This window comes from Oryctolagus cuniculus, chromosome 1 (genome assembly GCF_964237555.1).
Source record: "Oryctolagus cuniculus chromosome 1, mOryCun1.1, whole genome shotgun sequence".
NCBI classification, from domain to species: domain Eukaryota; kingdom Metazoa; phylum Chordata; class Mammalia; order Lagomorpha; family Leporidae; genus Oryctolagus; species Oryctolagus cuniculus.
In genome coordinates, this window is record NC_091432.1 from 169,611,178 (window position 1) to 169,631,844 (window position 20,667).

At 38.5% G+C, this 20,667-nt stretch overlaps 1 protein-coding gene across 6 annotated transcripts in view; it reads left to right on the forward strand.

Moving 5' to 3' along the window:
* Positions 1 to 20,667, forward strand: part of KDM4C (lysine demethylase 4C) — a 350,839-nt gene that overhangs the window by 172,868 nt on the left and 157,304 nt on the right. For 5 of the 6 annotated variants that reach the window (XM_051858176.2, XM_051858178.2, XM_051858187.2 and 2 more), the window contains 4 exons: positions 3,840 to 4,033; positions 6,632 to 6,855; positions 9,868 to 10,187; positions 11,272 to 11,380. In XM_051858176.2, the coding sequence (XP_051714136.1) occupies positions 3,840 to 4,033; positions 6,632 to 6,855; positions 9,868 to 10,187; positions 11,272 to 11,380 (847 nt within the window). Of the gene's footprint in view, positions 1 to 3,839; positions 4,034 to 4,748; positions 6,856 to 9,867; positions 10,188 to 11,271; positions 11,381 to 20,667 lie in introns of those variants that run through there. The other variant, XR_011379937.1, reaches the window with a different exon arrangement.

The window sequence follows — 20,667 nt, forward strand, 5'->3', positions numbered from 1 at the left end:
AAGCTGGTTAGATTTTAATTAAAAACATAGTGTTTCAGATTTTGCCTTTTTCAATTATTTAAATTTAAATTTCTTATGGAAATAGCAATAAATATTCTGCTTTGTTTATTTAAAAAACAATTTTATTATGAATCATTTATATTGTTAAGTACAATTATAGTGGTTATTCCACTGGAGAGTATCTTAGGTTTACTAGATATGTAGGACACAATAACCTTAAAGGCACACTAACTCATAAATTACCAGAAGACAAAAATATGCACTTCATTTGGTCATTTTAAAATCCTCAAAAGTATAATTTGCAGTCTTTGGCTTCTACTTTATGATGGTTGTGTCATGTACATTTAAGTCATCCTGTACCTTAAGTCTTTTTCTTAATTGTTGCTCTATTAATTTATAGAAAAGGCAGTAATTCTTTTTTTTTTTTTTTTAAGATTTATTTATTTTACTTGAAAGTCAGAGTTACACAGAGAGAGATGCACAGGCAGGGAGAGAGAGAGAGAAAGACAGAGCGGTCTTCCATCTGCTGGTTCACTCCCTAGTTGACCGCAATGGCTGGAGCTGTGCCGATCCCAAGCCAGGAGCCAAGAGCTTCTTCCAGGTCTCCCATGCAGTTGCAGAAGCCCAAGGGCTTCAGCCATCTTCTGCTGCTTTTCCAGGCTATAGCAGAGAGCTGGATCGGAAGTGGAGCAGCCAGGAGTTGAACCGGCACCCATATAGGATGCTGGCATGGACGGTTTTCCCTGCTACACTACAGCTCTGACCCCTTTTGATTTTAAATCAGTTATTAATGCATGTTTTCTACAACCCTCCAGTTTTAGATGTTTGGTGAATTGTTTGCAATATATAATCCAAGCAGGAACTTAATATGCACTGTATTCATTTCACCCCAAACAGTCATTATTTCTCTTTGTCTCTCTGTCCCTCAGATTTCCAATTATTGCTTTGTGTGATTCTTCACAACCCAGTTCTTGAGTCTTTTTATTTTATTTGACAGAGTTAAAGAGAAACGGTGAGACAGGAAGAGAGTTCTTCCATCCTTTGGTTCACTCCCCACATATCTGTCATGGCCAGGTCTGGGCCAGGTAGCAGCCAGGATCTAGGAGCTTTTTCACTGTTTCCAACATGGGCAGCAGGGGCCCCAGAACCTTGGGCCATTCTCCATTGCTTTCCCAGGCAGTGTAGCAATTAGCTAGATTGGAATTGGAGCAACTGCACTAGCTGGCACTCCTGGGGATGCCAGCATTGCAAGTGGCAATTTAATCTCCTGCACCAAAGTGCCAACCCCCAGTTCTTTACTCTTAAAGACCATTTGGTAAACATAGTATCCTCATTCTTACTTATTTAATTAGTTCAACTTTTTTAGTAACATGAACTAGAACACTCAGAATCTATGTTTTTGTGGCCAGTCCAATTTAAAGCAATTTGTATAAAACATATACTAAAACAAAACATATACTAAATCAAAACATGTCATATTTTATGAATAAGAATTCATATACTGTTTGTAGAAGTTTTCTGCAAGACAAAACGGTTGATACTGTTGTTAGCTCCTTGTTGTTCCCAGGTTTTCAAATGGGGACACTATTGGACAAAGAGGGCAAATACATGGTTCTGTTAACTAGTCTCTGTGGAATCTGGGGGTCCATGTTTTAATTATTGAAGTATGTTGCATCATGGATTTTATAGCCTCTGAGCAATTTGATAGAATGTTTTCTCTTACTCATTTTGAATTTATGATAATCCCTCAAATACCTTCTAAGGAATAATCTTTTTTTGTGTATTTTCTCTTATAAATTGGTGAGGTTGAGTTATGTAGACAAAATTTATATGAGTGATTTTTCTGTTTGATTTAATGTTCAGTTAATGAATTTTAAAGCTTTTAATAGCATCTTTCTACACCCATACAATAGCAGTTTGTTAGAACTGCTTTAACAGCTTAGTGAAATCCTGTTGGTTTCAGTCCTCTACACGTAGAATCATTTTTCCTTCATTCTGTCATATCTTTGCCCCTTTTAGTACAAACTAGCAGCACTTCTGCAATTATAGAATTGTCAAAATTTTTTTTAGTCTTCTGTGCTTCCATAAAATAAGTATGTCCTGTACTGATCTTCCTGGATAGGCATATTTACATACTTGGCTTCTGCTGAGATGCTTCATTGGATCCACAGCCTCATTTCTAATCTATTTAGCAAAAGTATGTCCAGCTACACCAGTCTCTGGTCATACTCCTGTTTGACCATGGGTTGAATATTCTTGGTTTCCCCAAGTTCAATAGTTTATCCCTAACTTTGAATATATATATATATATATATATATATATATATATTAGATGTCCCTATTTTAGATAATCTATTTCTTTCTTTTTTATTTTATTTTTTTATTAGAAATGAGTAAGAGAGAGATCTTCCATATGTGGTTCACTCCCCAAATACCTGCCACAGCTAGGGCTTTGCAAGGTGAACTTGGGAGCCTAGAATTCCATCCAGGTCTCCATGATGCATTTGCAGGAAGCAGGAGCTAGCAGTTGAACTGGCATTCAATGTGGTATCAGGGCATCCCTACCAGTGGCTTAATGGCTGTGTACAACGCCTCCTTTCCAAGTAAGGTGTCATAGCACCATTTGCCAAAACAAGATAAACACTCAGTTTTTTTCCACCCCCAAGATATTCTACTTGAAATTGCTGTTTTGCACAATGTTGATCATGTCGATTAGAGCTGCTGCAATTGAAATCATATTCTCTCTTAAATGGCTCATTAGAAGGAAGTGGAACTGCATTGTTGTCCACTGTTTTTTCTTAATGATGAAATATCAGTAACATAGTAGGAAAATAAAGAATTTGCTCCTGGTTTTTCTAAGTTGTTATTTTTTTCCCCTTAATCAAAGGATTTATGTTCTGCTAAAATTTTAAATTTTCAGAATCAGGGCCAGTGTTCTGGTTTAGCAGATTAAGTTGCTATCTGCAATGTTGGCATTCTATATAAGCACTGTTTTGAATCCTGGCTGTTCCACCTCTGTTCCAGTTCTCTGCTCAAATCTATTGTTCTGTAAACCAGATTTTTGCCAGGTGTGCTAGGGATTGTGCTGTACATCAGTTAAATTTATCAGATTGTTTCTTCCCTAATTTGTAGCGTGTTGGCCTAGACGTAATTAAACCTTGTGTGAAATCATCATAGGAGACTTGTTTTATAAAATGTTACTTCTAACTGTCTATTCATGAGAATCAAGGTATGGAGGGTCAAAAATAACCTTTTTAAAAAAATTTATTTGAAAGAGTTACTGAGAGAAAGAGATAGAGAGCGATCTTCCATTCTCTTATTCACTCCCCCAATTGCTCCTGGCCAGGTTCCACACGTGGGTAGCTTCCTCCAGGTTTCACACATGGGTAGCAGTGGCCCACTGATTTGTTCCACTGATTTCTGAGGAACATTTGCAGGGAATTGAATTGAAATGGCATCTAGGACTGCAGGGATGCTGGTGCTGCAGGTGATGGCTCAACCCCCTGTGCCACAGCGTTAACCCCACCCAAACATACTTGCTCCCTATTTTTTAAAAACTCAGTGCTACCTTCTTCCTAATAAATATGTTTGTGGTACACATTTCCCTTTGAAGTATACAAAGCAATTTGTCATCTTGTTTTCCCATTTATAAATGTGAATGTGTAGATTCAAACTTCCACTCCAAAGAAATTTGGTTAATCACTTTCTGCATGTTTGAGAATATAAAGCATTTTGAGACATGTAGTGAGTACATTTTCCAATATTATACAATTCTGGTTGACTCTTACTTTACATACCTATCAAAATGTTTAACACACTCCAACTCTATTGTGTTTCAGTGCACTTGTAGGAAAGACATGGTGAAAATTTCCATGGATATCTTTGTGAGGAAATTTCAGCCAGACAGATATCAGCTTTGGAAACAAGGAAAAGATATATACACCATCGATCACACGAAGCCTACTCCCGAATCCACCCCGGAGGTAAAGGCATGGCTGCAGAGAAGGAGGAAAGTAAGAAAAGCACCCAGGAGGTAATAATCTCCCTCTCACTTCCTTCTTTTAGTACTTAGTAAAGTGACAATGACTCATTGACTGTGATGGTTTCAGGGGCTGTTTGATTTGAAACTACCAATTCATCATAAATTTACTTAGAATTTTATTGAAAATTTAAGGTACCATATTTTGAATTCTCACTCTATATGATAAATGGAGCATAGGAAAAGGTGTATAGCATTTGAGAACAATCCTGAAGTAAATATACATGGCAAATAGAACAATATAGAATTTGACTCCCCATAGTAAAGAATTTTGAAGTTGGATTGATGAGCTCCATTCATATCCATTAGCTTCATTGACTTGATTTTAAAAATTTTCATTTTCCTACCAATTTTCTTTCTGCCTTCAATACTTATCTTCTTCTTTCATTAGGCATCTGAAGTGCTGCTTTTCTCAATGGGATACTTATATTTTACCACATTCTCTATACTTTTTTTTTTCTTAAATTAGATAAAAGCAGAGCATGTGGTGTTTCTGTGACATGGGTGTTCTTTTCCATTCCATTTTTGTATTCTGGGCCATTTCAACAGCGTTCACATCTGCTGTGGGCATCTTACTGTTTTAATACCCTTGCTGCTGGGTTATGTTTGGTGTTGCTTTGGCCCTTTAGCTACCTTGTAAGGTTCTCATATTTTCTGTTTGTATATGTAATATTTTCTTCTACAGTATTACTCATTGTTTTTCTTTCAGATTGTAAAAGTAATATTTGAGCATTGGAGAAAATTTCTAAAATAAGGAACAGAATAATGAAGGAATCCCAAATCACCCATAAGCAATCTGTCCAGAGATAACCAGTGTTAACATATTGTATATATCCTTTACATTTATATATATTATATATTATGTAATATCATATATATTTCAAAAATTGGGGCCATGCTCTATTAAGTTATGAGCATTTTTTTCATGTAATTAATATTTGCTACAAGGTAATTTTTAATGCCTGCATGTATTTATCAGATACCCTGTTGGACTTGTTGGCCTATTTCCTTTTCATTTTTTCCTTGCCATAATCAAACAACTTGTAATTTTACATCTGTGCCCACACTTCTGATGCTTATTTCCTGATTTTCTTCTTTCCTGACCTTTAGTTTTTGTTATTTTAGAATAGTAGTGAGTGAAGAAACCTTAAGATCATGGAGTAGAACTTCCGCATTTTATGAGGCATAGAAGTGAGGCACAGAACTCATTACCTCTAAAAGCTCAGAGTTTGATATTTTACACTACAGTTTATAGTGGTGATTTTCAAACTGTTAAATCAGTTAAATTCAGTGTATTATGTCAGGACCAATATTTATGATAGGAAGTATATAATTATTATAATTATTATACCAGTGTCATAGTCCTTCCCATGTGCTAAGGGTAAGTACTGATTTATGACAAGTATGGACATGTCTATATGTGTCTATTGTGACATCATCTAGTGTATGACTTAGTATGAGTTGCATTCAGGATTTAATAATATTAATTTGGAGGGTACGTGTATTTGTAAATGTCCTAAAGTATATTCACAAAAATGCCAGCTTTGGAAGTAGACAATATCCTGTCTTCACTTTAGAAGACATATTTTTAGAACAAATTAGAAGGACTCCTCCGAAGAAGCTTATTTAATATTATAAGCCTTATATTTTATAGAGCGTGCTGGTTTCCCTTAAGTAATACCTTCTTTTTAGAGAACTTGCACCAATGAGAAGTCAGCTCTCTGTACTATTAGGTTCATACATAATGTAGAGCTTTTCCACAAAAAAATCTGGGCCAGGGCACAGATCCTAAATAAAAGTGATGGTAAAAATGATGATGCTTACTATTGCTGCCATCAGCAGCTGCTAATGCTAATTCATAGTGGGTGTTATCGGCTATTCCCTTTAGCTTTCATCTTTGCCCTCCCTGACTTCCAACATTGCTGTTTGTCACATGCATGTGTAGAAAATATGGTGTGAGTTCATGTGTGTGTGTGTGTGCATGCGTGCATGTGTCTTTGCTTTGGACTCAAATTGAAATCTAATAGTTTCTAATAGTTACAATGTATATTAGGTATAAATATCAAAGTAGTCAAATGACTGGCTGAAAAATACTAAAGGAGGAAGAAAATGAAATAATGTCCAGTAGTTGTTATAAAATATAAAATAAATGCCATGAACATTCTTATAATTCCTTTGAACTACTGATGACTTAATCTATGACATTTTCATGAATGCTTTATGATGATAGAAAGCTCAGATAAATAATTGTCAAATTCACTTCGAAAAAAAATAATTTGCTTAGATTTGAACCACTTTCTAGTTTTTCTGATTTTCCTTTACTTTCTTCATTATCTAATTAATATTTTATTTTTTGATTTCACTTTCTGTCATTTATGTTTATTTAATTGAATTTTAATTTTTTGTTCTGATATTAGAATTTAAAATTTCAATTTTAGACTTCAGCTATTAACTGTAAAGATTTTCTTTGCATAGTAACTTAAGAACTTAGTTTTTTCTTTGTTAAGCAAATGAAATGACATTTGTATTGGGATGTGCTTTTTTATATTCATTACAATTCTCTGTTCTCACCTCTACTTATCCTGTTAATAGCTTCCAGAGCACTAGGTGTCACACTAAAAGGCATAAGGCTGAGGAGGATGAGGAAGTCTCAGCTGATGCTGATGGGGCAGAAATCTCTAACCTTGACCCAGACACAGATGAATCCAAAGTTCACGTAAACTCTGAAGAGACAGCGAGGCTGGGAATCATAGAAGGGGCCTCTTCCAGGAGCATGCAGGTGGATCCCACTTTATCAGATGATATCTCACTCTCAGGTAGGAAAATGGCCAATTATATTGCACATACATGTGTGGATATTTGGTGTTCTGATCCCTTAAATCTGTGTTTACTAAGACAGATATCTGAGTAGTCCACATAGCTTAACTAGTTGTTATATAGAGTTACTGTGTTATTCAACAAGGAAGCCAAGGGAATGTTATAAAAGGCATGAGTATTGCTGTGAGACAGATAGCCACCATGCCTATTTGGTTTAATAAAAAAGATTTTAAAATGAAAAAAAATTTTTAGTGTAACTAAATTTACAATATACAATAAATTGTTAGAAAGCTTCTCTTGAATTTATATGAAGTAGAGAAAAACAATTATAGATAATTCTTTGCAGATTCTCAGCTTTCTGCTTAATGTTAAGAAAAAGATAAAGATTAAGATATTAAAAAGGGCTGGTGCCGTGGCTCAATAGGCTAATCCTCCACCTAGCGGCGCTGGCACACCGGGTTCTAGTCCCGGTCGGGGCGCCGGATTCTGTCCCGGTTGCCCCTCTTCCAGTCCAGCTCTCTGCTGTGGCCAGGGAGTGCAGTGGAGGATGGCCCAAGTGTTTGGGCCCTGCACCCCATGGGAGACCAGGAGAAGCACCTGGCTCCTGCCTTCGGATTAGCGCGGTGCGCCAGCCGCGGCGGCCGTTGGAGGGTGAACCAACGGCAAAAGGAAGACCTTTCTCTCTGTGTCTCTCTCTCACTGTCCACTCTGCCTGTCCAAAAAAAAAAAAAAAAAAAAAAAAAAAAAAAAAAAAGATATTAAAAAGAAAAACATAGAGTCAAAGGGAGCACATAAACAAGTCTAGTACCTGCTAATACTAACCGATAGAATAAATAAAGGGAAGAGTGATCCAACATGGAAAGCGAGATACTCAGCAGACTCATAGAATGGCGGATGTCCTAAACAGCACTCTGGCCTCAGAATCAGCCCTAAAGGCATTCCGATCTGGCTGAAAAGCCCATGAGAGTATTTCAGGCATGGAAAGCCAAGACACTCTGGCAAAAAAAAAAAAAAAAAAAAAAAAAAAAAACACCTAAATGAAAGATCTCTGTGAGTGAGATCCCAGTGGAAGGAACAGATCTTCAAAGAAGGAGGTACCTTTCTCTGAAGGGAGGAGAGAACCTCCACTTTGACTATGACCTTGTCTAAACAAGATAAGAGTCGGAGAACTCAAGGGGCTTCCATAGCCTTGGAAACTCATGACTGTTGCATAGGGAGATTACTGATGCCATAAACGGGAGTGTCAATTTGTAAAGTCAACAACAGGAGTCACTGTGCACTTACTCCTCATGTAGGATCTCTGTCCTTAATGTGCTGTACATTGAGGCTTAATGCTATAACGAGTACTCAAACAGTATATTTCACTTTGTGTTTTTATGGGGGTGCAAACTGTTGAAATCTTTACTTAATGTATACTAAACTGATCTTCTGTTAAAAAAAAAAAAGAAGAAATTATCAATTCCCAACTTGACTCTCACTGGGATTAAACATGACAATAGGTCTGATCTGATTTCATCATCATTTAAAAAATCATCTATTATTTTTCACTTTATGTTTCTGTGTGGGAGCAAACTGTTGAAATCTTTACTTAATGTATGCTAAACTGATCTTCTGTATATAAAGAGAATTGAAAATGAATCCTCATGTGAATGGAAGGGGAGAGGGAATGGGAAAGGGGAAGGTTGCGGGTGGGAGGGACGTTATGGGGGGGAAGCCATTGTAATCCATAAGTCGTACTTTGGAAATTTATATTCATTAAATAAAAGTTAAAAAAAAAAGAAAAACAACATACAAAGCCTGGCTGGTGAAATGTTATGTACATCTCTCTGCCTGCTCCTGTTCTAAAACTCACCTGAAAAGTCTCTGCTACTTTTATTCCCTTTTAGCATAATTATTCTGAAACTCTGTAATACATTATTTTAATATTTGTTGGAGTTTCTATCCTTTTAATAATCAAGCTTCTTGGTAATTCCTCATACCATAAACCTTCAATTGTGGGTCTACTCCAAATTCAACATGTTTTTTTTGCTTCTGTTAAGCCACCATGTCAGTTGGCCTGGACTATTGCAGAAATTGCTCCCATGCTGGTTTTTTTATAGTATCCACTCTAGTCACCACTGCTATTCAGTTCTGTGTATTGTAGTCATTGTGCTTTTTTTGAAAAAGAATGAAAAATATGCTTAGGTCTTGCACAGTTCACTGGAGATCTATATAAATATTTAATTACAACCTATAATGATAAGTAAGTAACATTATAAAGATGGAGTAGTGTATTGCTGATTTACCCAAGAAGAACTCAGACAGTTGCTGGGGAGGCAAGCTTTCCTGTTGTTGGTGCTATCTGAATTGAGTTATGATGGACGAGGAGAAGGATTGCAACAAATACAGAGAAGATGGTTGTGCAATACCAATGGATAATTTTTTGTAGTCCTTCTTGATGGTTTATACAACACTGGGTTGTGTAATACTTTATGAATTCCTGGATGTTTTGGCAAAGAGGAACTAAATTCAGTAATTTTGTTGCTATATTGTGCTTGGCATCTTGACCTCCAGGTTTTGAATTCTGGCATAACACAGAGAAGTAGAAGACATCTCTGGGTTCAGAATCAGGTTGAAATGACACTGCAGTGTGTGTGTGTATTTGTGTGTGTGTGTGTATGTACTCTTGTACCCACACATGCATGCTGTAGGCAAATAGAAATGCTTATCACAAACATGGTAAATATTTGAGGTAAGGGCTGTGCTAAGTAATTTAGTTTGATGCATGTATCAAAATATTGCTTTGTACACCTTAAGTAAATAATTAGTGTTCAGGAATAAATGAAATAATATCTTTTGGCAGTATTTTCTTTATGGTCTCACCTTAGCTTTCATAGGTGACCTTTCCCATTCATGGCTGTGGACGTTTACTCAAGAAGTTGAAAAAAAAGTCATTTGGGAAGAGTTTAACAATTTTATTTAGAAATAATTCAATGCAAGAATTGTCAACAGTCTTTTGTTTTACTCTTTAGGAAACTGCTGCTCAAATGCATCTATAATGGAGGAAGTAAGAGCAGAGGATGACAAAACCTACACCATGACTGTATCTTCCAAACCCAATGCATCTGATGATTCTATCCCATTGTCTCGTGGCCATGTGAAGGTTGAGGAATCAGCCCCACCCAAGCCTTCATGGCCAAAGTCTCCTGAATCGTGTTTGTCGGTGGCAGAGAGCAATGGCGTGTTAACAGAGGGAGAAGAGAGTGATGTGGAGAGCCGGGGAAGTGGCCTGGCACCAGGGGACATCCCTGTGGTACCTAGTGGAGAGAGCAATGGCTTCAAAGTCCCCAGTGTATGTGGCAATATTAATTTTTGTTGTGTTCACTCTTTGGTGAGAATACATTTTTTTAAAAGATTTATATATTTATTTGAAAGTCAGAGTTACACAGAGAGAGAAAGAGAGGCAGAGAGTGAGGTCTTCTATCCTCTGGTTCACTCCCCAGTTGGCCAAATGGCCGGAGCTGGGATGATCCGAATCCAGGAGACATGAGCTTCCTCCGGGTCTTGGGTGCAGGGGTCCAAGGACTTGGGCCATCTTCTACTACTTTCCCAGGCCATAGCGGAAAGCTGGATCTGAAGTGGAGCCACCAGGTCTCAAACCGGCACCCATATGGGGTCCTGTCATTGCAAGTGGCAACTTTACCCGCTGTGCCACAGCACCAACCCCATCATATTTACTTTTTACTTGATTTGTATCCATCTTCCTTTACTGGTATTATGTTTGCTGCTTGAGAACTGGGAACTGCTGTAGCTCCTACTGCTAAAGTCTTCTTGTTTGACCCTTTTGGCCCAGGCATGGTGATTCATTTCTGATGGAAATGATCATCCTTAATTTGGCAGAACTCTCTTCTCTATGATGGGAAAGAGCAAAATCCCCTGCCAGATATTCCTAGGGGAATATCTGTGTCTAAAGGACATGGTCCTTATATTTTTATGACCATATAATTCTAAATTTAGGCTTGTTTTTAAAGAACTTTTCAAAAATTATCAGCTGCTCAGCTTATTGCAGATTTGATAAAGTGCACTGCACTTAATACTTTAAGAGGAAGTGTAACGCATTGTTGTGGCACAGGAAGTTAAGCCACTGCCTCGGATGAAAGTATTGCGTATCAGTTCAAATCCCAGCTGGCCTGCTTCTGATCCCACTTATTCCTAATTTGCATTAATTTAAAAGAAGGTGGAAGGAGAGTTAATTGACCTCTTATTTCAATAGCAATGATTTCCTGTGTCATCTGAATTCACAGTTAATTTTCTTCAAAGATAGTTTTTTTGGAGGTTTCTTCTTAATTAAGGTATTGTAAATCAATTTGTTTTTGTTTTTGCTTGAACATGTTTTTAATTATGGGTGTTTCTGCTGCATTTTTATTCTTCATCAGATAATAGAGGGAGAGACCAAAACTGCTAAGAGCTGGCGCCATCCGCTGAGTAAGCCTCCGGCCAGATCCCCAATGACTGTTGTAAAGCAGCAAGCAACAAGTGATGAAGGTGAGTTCTGTTTTTCAGACTTTTTTTTTTCTGTAAAGATGTTTGTTAAAAGAAACTGTTCTTAAAACAGAAATTGCTTTAGTAGGTAGGAAATTTGATCACTTGGTATATATAAGTCATTAGGATATCATAGGTAATAAATACTTTGCAAGCAAAACAAAAATAGATATTAGAGGAGAAATATATTCATATATCCATATATTATATAGCTGTACTACCATATAGCCATATGACCATCTTTCCAGAATTTGGTCACCATTGTCATTGCTTTTAGCTTTTATCCTTCATATTCATTCATTATCAGATTCAAGCTTCTTGTTTAGATTAAAATTTTCCTTTTACTCATTGTCTTCCTTTTTAAAAACATCTTTAATTAGAAAAAAAATCATAATATAAAAATTATATGAGGATGGTAGCAGTTTCTATAAAAGCAATATACAGATGAATTCTGCCTGCATGAAAAGATGGAATATTAATTATTTGTGTTTATTCCCATATCACATTATGTTAAGTTCTTCTTTTCCCTATTTTACTACAAACTATGTTCCCCTTAGTGTCAAAATAATTAAAGGATATTTTCATATAGAGTAACTAATACTTAAATTGCCCATGAATTTGATTAGTTTTTCCCATCATAGCCTATCTTTGTTTGCTTTTCTGAAAGGAATGGCTGTACTAACATGTATGGAAAGCCACTTTCTATGATGTCCTTATTTTCCCTGAAGTTGGTTTTGATGTGGACTAACATAGATTGGCCCAGAGTTTCTCCTTGGAGAGCAGTTTTGATTTCCAACTGTGTAGCTTGCAAAATTTATAAATGGATTGGTTTAACAAAGTTGTCCCATGGGTTTGAGGTTAAATATCTTGCTGAAACATTGATTATTGTAGCTTTTGCAATACTCTCACTTTCCATTTTAATATGTTATGGACTTTTGGCATCCTCTGGGGATTTCTGAGAATTGAATAGATAATTCAGATTATTTTTTTGGTGGATAAAGATTTATGCAAGTTTCCAAACTGACAGTGGGAGATATTCTCTGGCCTGGGGTGCATTTCTTGAGTCCTTGGGCACTACAATATTTCCTCAGCGTCTTGCCTGGAAGTTCCTGTTCTTTGTTCATTTGGAAGTGAATGGATAGTATCATTGGAAGAATGTGATGAAGTCTGGTATTGGTGCTGAATGGGGGCACACAATTCCAAGTGAGCTTCCTGTTCCTGTGTGGATTTTCCTAATCTGACTTCTTGGCTCTTTTTGATCTTTGTATGTATGGGAATAACAATATTCGAGCCTCTTAGACATGGCATCCTTAAACAACAACCAGTGTCCTCTGAAGGAAAATGGTTATTTATCTAGTGAATCTCGAATGTGACTTTCCATACCTCTTCCAACCAAAAAGGCTGCAAAAGGGAATCTGTGCAAGAGGGAAATGAATGCCCTTTGAGTTCCTCTTTTCTTTAAGACACTGTGGAGGTAATTCTGGTGGGTGGTTGATCCTAGAATTACAAAATAAGTGAGGATTTTCTGACTCTAAGCTTTTCATTCCTGGAAGAACATTTTCTGTGTTTAGCAGTAGAACCTTTTCCACTCTGGATATAGTCAACTGTGTTTTTTGCTTCTGTGAGTTTGTTCAAGGTGTTGCTTTATCTGTGATACCCTCTTCCTCCTTGGAACCATGCACATTCTCTTCCACCTTTACTCCCCATTCACTCCGTATTACTTAACTGCATAATTCCTCTCATCGTTGCCCGTTGTGCTTCGTTAGTGTCTATGTGTACATCTCCTCACTCTTGCTCTCTTTTGTCTCTCTTCCATTTCTGTGCCAGTGAATTTCTCACCCCAATCTCTGTGGTACAAATCACGTTTGGGACCAAAGCAGGACTGCCCTGATCACCTGAATATGGTGATCCCTGAACTTTGAAATTAGCCACTGGTAGGACAGTCAGTTGCCTCAGTATATTTTCTACTACCATATTAAAGAAAAAATGTAAATTTTTGTCCTGGAAATGTGTGTTTGTGTGCATGTGTATGTAAATATATTGCTTCAATTAGCTGTAGAATTATGAACTACATATAAGTACATCCAAGTGTATCAGCTATTTCAGAATTCTGATAAAGTTTGAATTTCCCATACTACCATGCTAGGTCCTTGAACTTCCTCAGAGTTACAGTTCAGTTACAGATGTGGCCAATGTGAGGGAGCTTAAGGGCTTCTGGGGTCATAATACCGCAATGGTTAAGTAAGTGACTCCTTCCAGGGACTGGCTTAGGATTTGTTTTGTTTGCGTTATGGTGGTCCAGTGATTTATTTTTATTCTATGCTCCAGGAAAGGAATTGTACACATATGATATGTTCAGCACAGTCAGTGTAAAATGTGATTAGGGAACAGTATTTTTTTCCTCTTAAATGCTGAGAAAGTATAGCCTGAGGAAGAAAAAAAGATCAATACTAAGTTAGAGTTGAAAAATCACTAGCGAACTTAAATTTGCCCATGTTTGGGTTTTTTGTTTTTGTTGTTTTGTAACAGTATCCTTAAGCCCACACATATTGATACATCCATGAATATCTACACATGCACAAAGCACACATGCACACATATTACACAATATGGTAAAATGAGGAAATCATTTGATAGAGTTGAAAGCCTAAATTGAATAGGTTAAAAAGCTAATAATGGAGAACTGAAGTTTGGTATTGCAATTCAATGAAATACTTTGAGGCTACAAATAATGCTTTTCAAAGTACTATATTTTATACTCTTGGGATAATGCTTGGAAAGCGAAGTTAAATGATATGGTTCAACTCAGTTTGTCTAAATTGGAACTATTTTGAAGTGAGTAAATATCTTTTGACAGTCTTAGGATGCACATAACCTGTATCTTGTGCTTTAGTATTTTGTACTTATTGTCTTGCTACCTGTTGTTCACAAATTTTTAAAACACAGAACTACAGAGAGAGAGAGAAAATGAATGAAAGAAAGAGATCTTCCATCTGATGGTTCACTCCCCAAATGGCCACAACTGATACGAAGCCAGGAGCCAGGAGCTTTTTGCAGGGGACCACGCACTTGGGCCACCTTCTGCTGCTTTTGCAGGCAATTATCAGGGAGCTGAATCAGAAGTAGAACAGCCAGTTTTCAAAATGGTGCCCATCTGGGATGCCCACCCTGAATGTGGAGGCTTAACCTACTAGACCACAGCCAGGCCCGCTGCTTCTGTATGTTTCATCAGCAGCACTTTAGTTGTTCTGGCACAAACTTTAGAACTTGTTCTGAGCTGTGACATTAGGCAGTTGACTGCCTATACTGACATCTGTGTCTGATCGTGCTTTTTGTCACCTCTTCCCCTTCTGCTGGTTCATTATTCTTAAAGCTTTAACCCTGTACACATCTGTGCATTTGTATACCAATATTTGACATTTAGAATTTTTACTATACTTGTTTCCAATGTTAATTCTGCTACTTATTCTATTTTGTTAATCTCACTTCTTTTGTGCCTGTTGTGCACCTAACTTCTTGGTTAAGTGCTATGGTTAATGAGGTTTCTAATGTGACTGTATACTAAATAAATATGTGTCCTACTAAATATATAGGAGACCTTGTAGACATGACAGTAGCTGTCACTGTGCTGCTTTGCTCTCATATTCTTTTAATCAGTTGATAGTCATTGTAGTCAACATATTTGTGCTGACAGTAGGGTTTGTTGAAAATTGTGAAAATATTGTAATATGTATTTCATAGTCAGTGTAAAACTTTTTTTTTTTTTTTTTTTTGACAGGCAGAGTGGACAGTGAGAGAGAGAGAGAGAGAAAGGTCTTCCTTTTGCCGTTGGTTCACCCTCCAGTGACCCTCGTGGCCAGTGCGCTGCGGCCAGCGCACCGCGCTGATCCGATGGCAGGAGCCAGGTACTTCTCCTGGTCTCCCATGGGGTGCAGGGCCCAAGCACTTGGGCCATCCTCCACTGCACTCCCTGGCCACGGCAGAGAGCTGGCCTGGAAGAGGGGCAACCGGGACAGAATCCGGTGCCCCGACCGGGACTAGAACCCGGTGTGCCGGCGCCGCAAGGCGGAGGATTAGCCTAGTAAGCCGCGGCGCCGGCCTGTCTCTTTTGTATATGATCTATATATGCACAGGGATTTGGTGTTTTGGATTGCAGTTAGGCTATTTCATAAAAAAAGTTATTGTTTACTAGTGGTATGGTGACTGAAACATTTCAGCGCAGCTATCGAACGTTCTGTTTGTAAGATGGCAGTATTTTCAAGAGGTTACTTCCCTATATTTATCCACGATGGTGACTGTTTTCTCTGTTTCCTTCTCACAATAATGTTTGTTCTGGTACTTTCCATGTCTCCTAGAATAGCCACTTAGCCATTGCTTATTTCCATATTCATGAAGAAGTTTCTGACAATGTGGGGCCTGAGGCAATGTTATAACCTGCTTCTGTAAATTCAGAATTAGAGGTAGACACAGAGAGGAGAGGTCTTCCATCTGCCTCCCTGAATGGCTGCACCAGTCAGAGGAGAGCTCAATCCAAACCCAGGCGTCAGGAGCTTATTCTAGGTCTTCCACATGGGTGCAGGGGCTCAAGGACTTCAGCCATCCTTCACTGCTTTCCCAGGCACATTAGCAGGGAGCTGGATCAAAAGTGGAGTAGCATGTCTAGATCCAGTGCCCATATGGGATGCTGGCGCTGCAGTCTGGGTCTTTCACCCGTTGCTCCACAGCACCAGCCCCTGTAAATTCAGGTGTATCAAACAACTTTATATTTAGGCTTGAGCTTTTCTTGACTCTCTTACCTGTTAAAGGACTTTCACAGTGTTTTGTGATGATCTAGGAATCTGTTTTTACCATGAAGTGCTGTTAGGACAGAATTTTGCTTTCTCTGAAATCTGGCAAGCATTACAAATTTTCATCAAAGAACTAAGTATAAAAGGGACTTTTGCAGTATTAATTTTTTAGTTTTCTTTTTACTTAAGGATCACAGGTTGAGTAAAGAAAGTAGTTTATGAAACTCTTGCTTGGCTGTAAGAGCACAGTTTACACCTTTTTTTTTAGGCAGTGACTGAATGATATCATTAATATTGGATGAAAATATGCAGTTATGCTTAAGTGATCCTCAATTTTTTTGTGTGTGTGGAACTGTTAAGACTTTAGAGTATTTTGAGGACCCAAAGAAGTTTCTTTTCTTTTTGTGGATTTGTCTTACTGACATTTACTCAATTGTCAGGGAAGGTTTTCATTATAAAAGTAGCAATAATGCATTCATAAAAACTTATTTTCATAAAAAGTGATTTCTCCAAAGCATAAATATTAATAGCATAGCAAAATGGTGGTATATGATGTTGCTGGCAGAAACATCAATTTAAATAGCTATCAGTGCTTAATATTACCTTTATACCTTCATAAGATATAAGGATATTAGGTGAGGGTTTGCAGCATGTGGGTGGAGTATAGAAATAAAAAAATACAAAATGCATTGAAGAGAGTAGGAAGGACCGTTTCAGTTACATGCACTGCCCTTCTGCCACTTCGCAGTAGGACTGAAAGGTGAGGTTCCTTCCTTGTGGGAAATAAATTGAAATAAACACTGACATTTGCTTCAGATCCCAGTGCTAGATTTTTCCCAAAAGAACTTAGTGCCAAGCAGCCCATGACAGCTTCAGATTCATGGGTTGTACCTGTAGACCATGTCTTCAGTCCCTACCCAATGTCAGACTAACCCTTTTTTTTTTGAGAGTTTAATTTCATATTTATTTTATTTTTTTAACTTTTATTTAATGAATATAAATTTTCAAAGTACAGCTTATGGATTACAGTGGGTCCCCCCCCCCATAACTTCCCTCCCATCTGCAACCCTCCCCTTTCCCACTCCCTCTCCCCTTCCTTTTTTTTTTTTTTTTTTTTTTTTTTTTTTTTTTTTTTGACAGTCAGAGTGGACAGTGAGAGAGAGAGACAGAGAGAAAGGTCTTCCTTTTGCCGTTGGTTCACCCTCCAATGGCCGCCGCTGCAGCCGGCGCACCGCGCTGATCCTGGCAGGAGCCAGGAGCCAGGTGCTTTTTCCTGGTCTCCCATGGGGTGCAGGGCCCAAGCACCTGGGCCATCCTCCACTGCACTCCCTGGCCATAGCAGAGAGCTGGCCTGGAAGAGGGGCAACCGGGACAGAATCCGGCGCCCCAACCGGGACTAGAACCCGGTGTGCCGGCGCCGCAAGGTGGAGGATTAGCCTATTGAGCCACGGCGCCGGCTCATCCCTCTCCCCTTCCATTCACATCAAGATTCATTTTCAATTCTCTTTATATACAGAAGATCAGTTTAGCATATATTAAGTAAAGATTTCAACAGTTTGCACCCACATAGAAACACAAAGTGAAAAATACTGTTTGAGTACTAGTTATAGCATTAAATCACAATGTACAGCACATTAAGGACAGAGATCCTACATGAGGAGTAAATGCACAGTGACTCCTGTTGTTGACTTAACAAATTGACACTCTTGTTTATGGCCTCAGTAATCACCCTAGGCTCTTGTCATGAGTTGCCAAGGCTATGGAAGCCTTTTGAGTTCACCAACTCTGATCATATTTAGACAAGGTCATAGTCAAAGTGGAAGTTCTCTCCTCCCTTCAGAGAAAGGTACCTCCTTCTTTGATGACCTGTTCTTTTCACTGGGATCTCACTTGCGGAGATCTTTCATGTAGGTTTTTGTTTGTTTGTTTGTTTTGTTTTTTTTTTTGCCAGAGTGTTTTGGCTTTCCATGCCTGTAATACTCTCATGGGCTTTTCAGCCAGATCCATGTGCCTTAAGGGCTGATTCTGAGGCCAGAGTGCTGTTTAGGACATCTGCCATTCTATGGGTCTGCTGTGTGTCTCGCTTCCCATATTGGATCGTTCTCTCCCTTTTTTATTCTATCAGCTAGTATTTGCAGACTCTAGTCTTGTTTATGTGATCCCTTTGGCTCTTAGTCCTATCATTATGATCAATTGTGAACAGAAATTGATCACTGGGACTAGTGAGATGGCATTGATACATGCCACCTTGATGGGATTGAATTGGAATCCCCTGGTATGTTTCTAACTCTACCGTTTGAGGTAAGTCAGCTTGAGCATGTCCTGAATTGCACATCTCTTCCCTCTCTTACTCCCACTCTTATATTTAACAGCGACTGTTGACTGTTGATGAACAACTTAATACGTTATCCCTCTTAGTATTTTTTTTGTTTATTTGTTCTACTTAATACTTTTGGTTGAATACTGTAATCAATACACAGTTATTCTCAAGTGTGGAAACTTAACTGAGAAGTAATCGCTGTTAAATATAAGAGTGGGAGTAAGAGAGGGAAGAGATGTGCAATTCGGGACATGCTCAAGCTGACTTACCTCAAACGGTAGAGTTAACCCTTTCCATCTATGTATTAGCCCAGGCTGAACTACAAGTGTCAGATTCCAAGTTATCACCAACAGACCCAACATTTCTAGGTTTACTCAAGAGATAAAGATGCCTTTTAGGATACAGTCTTCAAACTGTTCCCCTCATCCCCACCGTGTAGGTCAGCCTCCATTGCTGTAGGCACCAGGCAGAACTATGGACCCATGCTCTATGCCCATCCCAGAGGTCTCAGGATCTAGGGGCACCTCAGTATACCCTAATGTCAGGTCATTTCCCCATGCACTGAGATTCCTGGATCATCCTTGCTGATCTAATCAGTATGTCCCCCCATGTGGACTTTAGCACAAGGCCAGCTCCTGTGGATTCAAGATGCTTATGTGACCCAGAAGATCCAAGGTCCAGGTTTGTCATAGTTGGTAGTTCAGGCTCTAAACCCAATCCTGTTTACGTATATGTCAGCAGTTCACATGTTGAACCAGGTACCAATTCACTCTTGTTAAGGACTTTAGCAGCAAGCTCATTCACAGAGCATGGAAGTCAGCTTGCCCAGTAGCAATGAAGGACACACGGGGACTTTTCCTGAAGAAAGAGAATTCTTCAGGCTAAAAGAACTGTACTAGTTATTCACATGAAAACATGGTGTAAGATTCATTTGAAAAAGTGCATTCATATTCAAATTCAGAATAAAGCAGTTCAGTAATGGTGTTTTGCATATCGCATACATTTATTATGAAGATTATGAGATTATTATTAAAGGGACTAATAATTTGTTTAAAGATGTAACACAAAACAATGTAACTTGTATCTTAAAAATCATATTGGATGAATTGTAAAACAGCGTTTTGTTGTGCATCTGTGAACAGCTTAAAATAGACTGTTTTATCTGTATTTTTTGAAAGCTTCATAGTAGCTACAAGTAAAAAGAAACTGCAGTAGATACATAAAAGTATGTGGTCACTGCATCTAACAACAGAAACTCATCAAATCACAATGAAGAATAGCATAAAAGGACAGGTGAACAAAGGACCCACAAAACAACCTAAATATATATATATATATATATATACACACACACACACACACACACACACACACACACACATATATATATGTGTATATATCTATACATATATATATAACATATATATATATATATAAAAGCCAGGAGCCAGTTGCTTTTTCCTGGTCTCCCACGCGGGTGCAGGCACCCAAGCACTTGGGCCATCCTCCCCTGCCCTCCTGGTCCACAGCAGAGAGCTGGACTGGAAGAGGAGCAACCGGGACTAGAACCCGGTGCCTGTATGGGATGTCGGCACTGCAGGCGGAGGATTAACCAAGTGAGCCATGGCACCGGCCCCAACATTATTATTATATTGAGAATATCTTGGCCGGCGCCACAGCTCACTAGGCTAATCCTCCGCCTGCGGCACCGGCACACTGGTTTCTAGTCCGGTCGGGGTGCCGGATTCTGTCCCGGTTGCCCCTCTTCCAGGCCAGCTCTCTGCTGTGGCCCGGGAGTGCAGTGGAGGATGGGCCAAGTGCTTGGGTCCCAGTACCTGCATGGGAGACCGGGAGGAAGCACCCGGGTCCTGGCTTCGGATCAGCCACATCTAAGATAGGCTGTTTTTGTCATGATGTCATTGAAGGGCAAACCGTGCTATAAGAGTGCAGTGCTTGGCTTTCACTCGCTCTGTTGTCAGGAATTAGCCCACTTACTTCTTTTTCATTATCACTTCATTTTTTTCAGAATTCAAAGGCATTTTATCCATCTTTGAAAATATTTTTAATTCCTCATATGAATTTGTAGCATTTTCCAAGGAGAAAGCTTTCAGTTATTTGTGTTTTTCAGTTGTCTCTGATCAAGTATGTGCTACAGTAATTTTGTTTTGCATCATTAAGTAGCA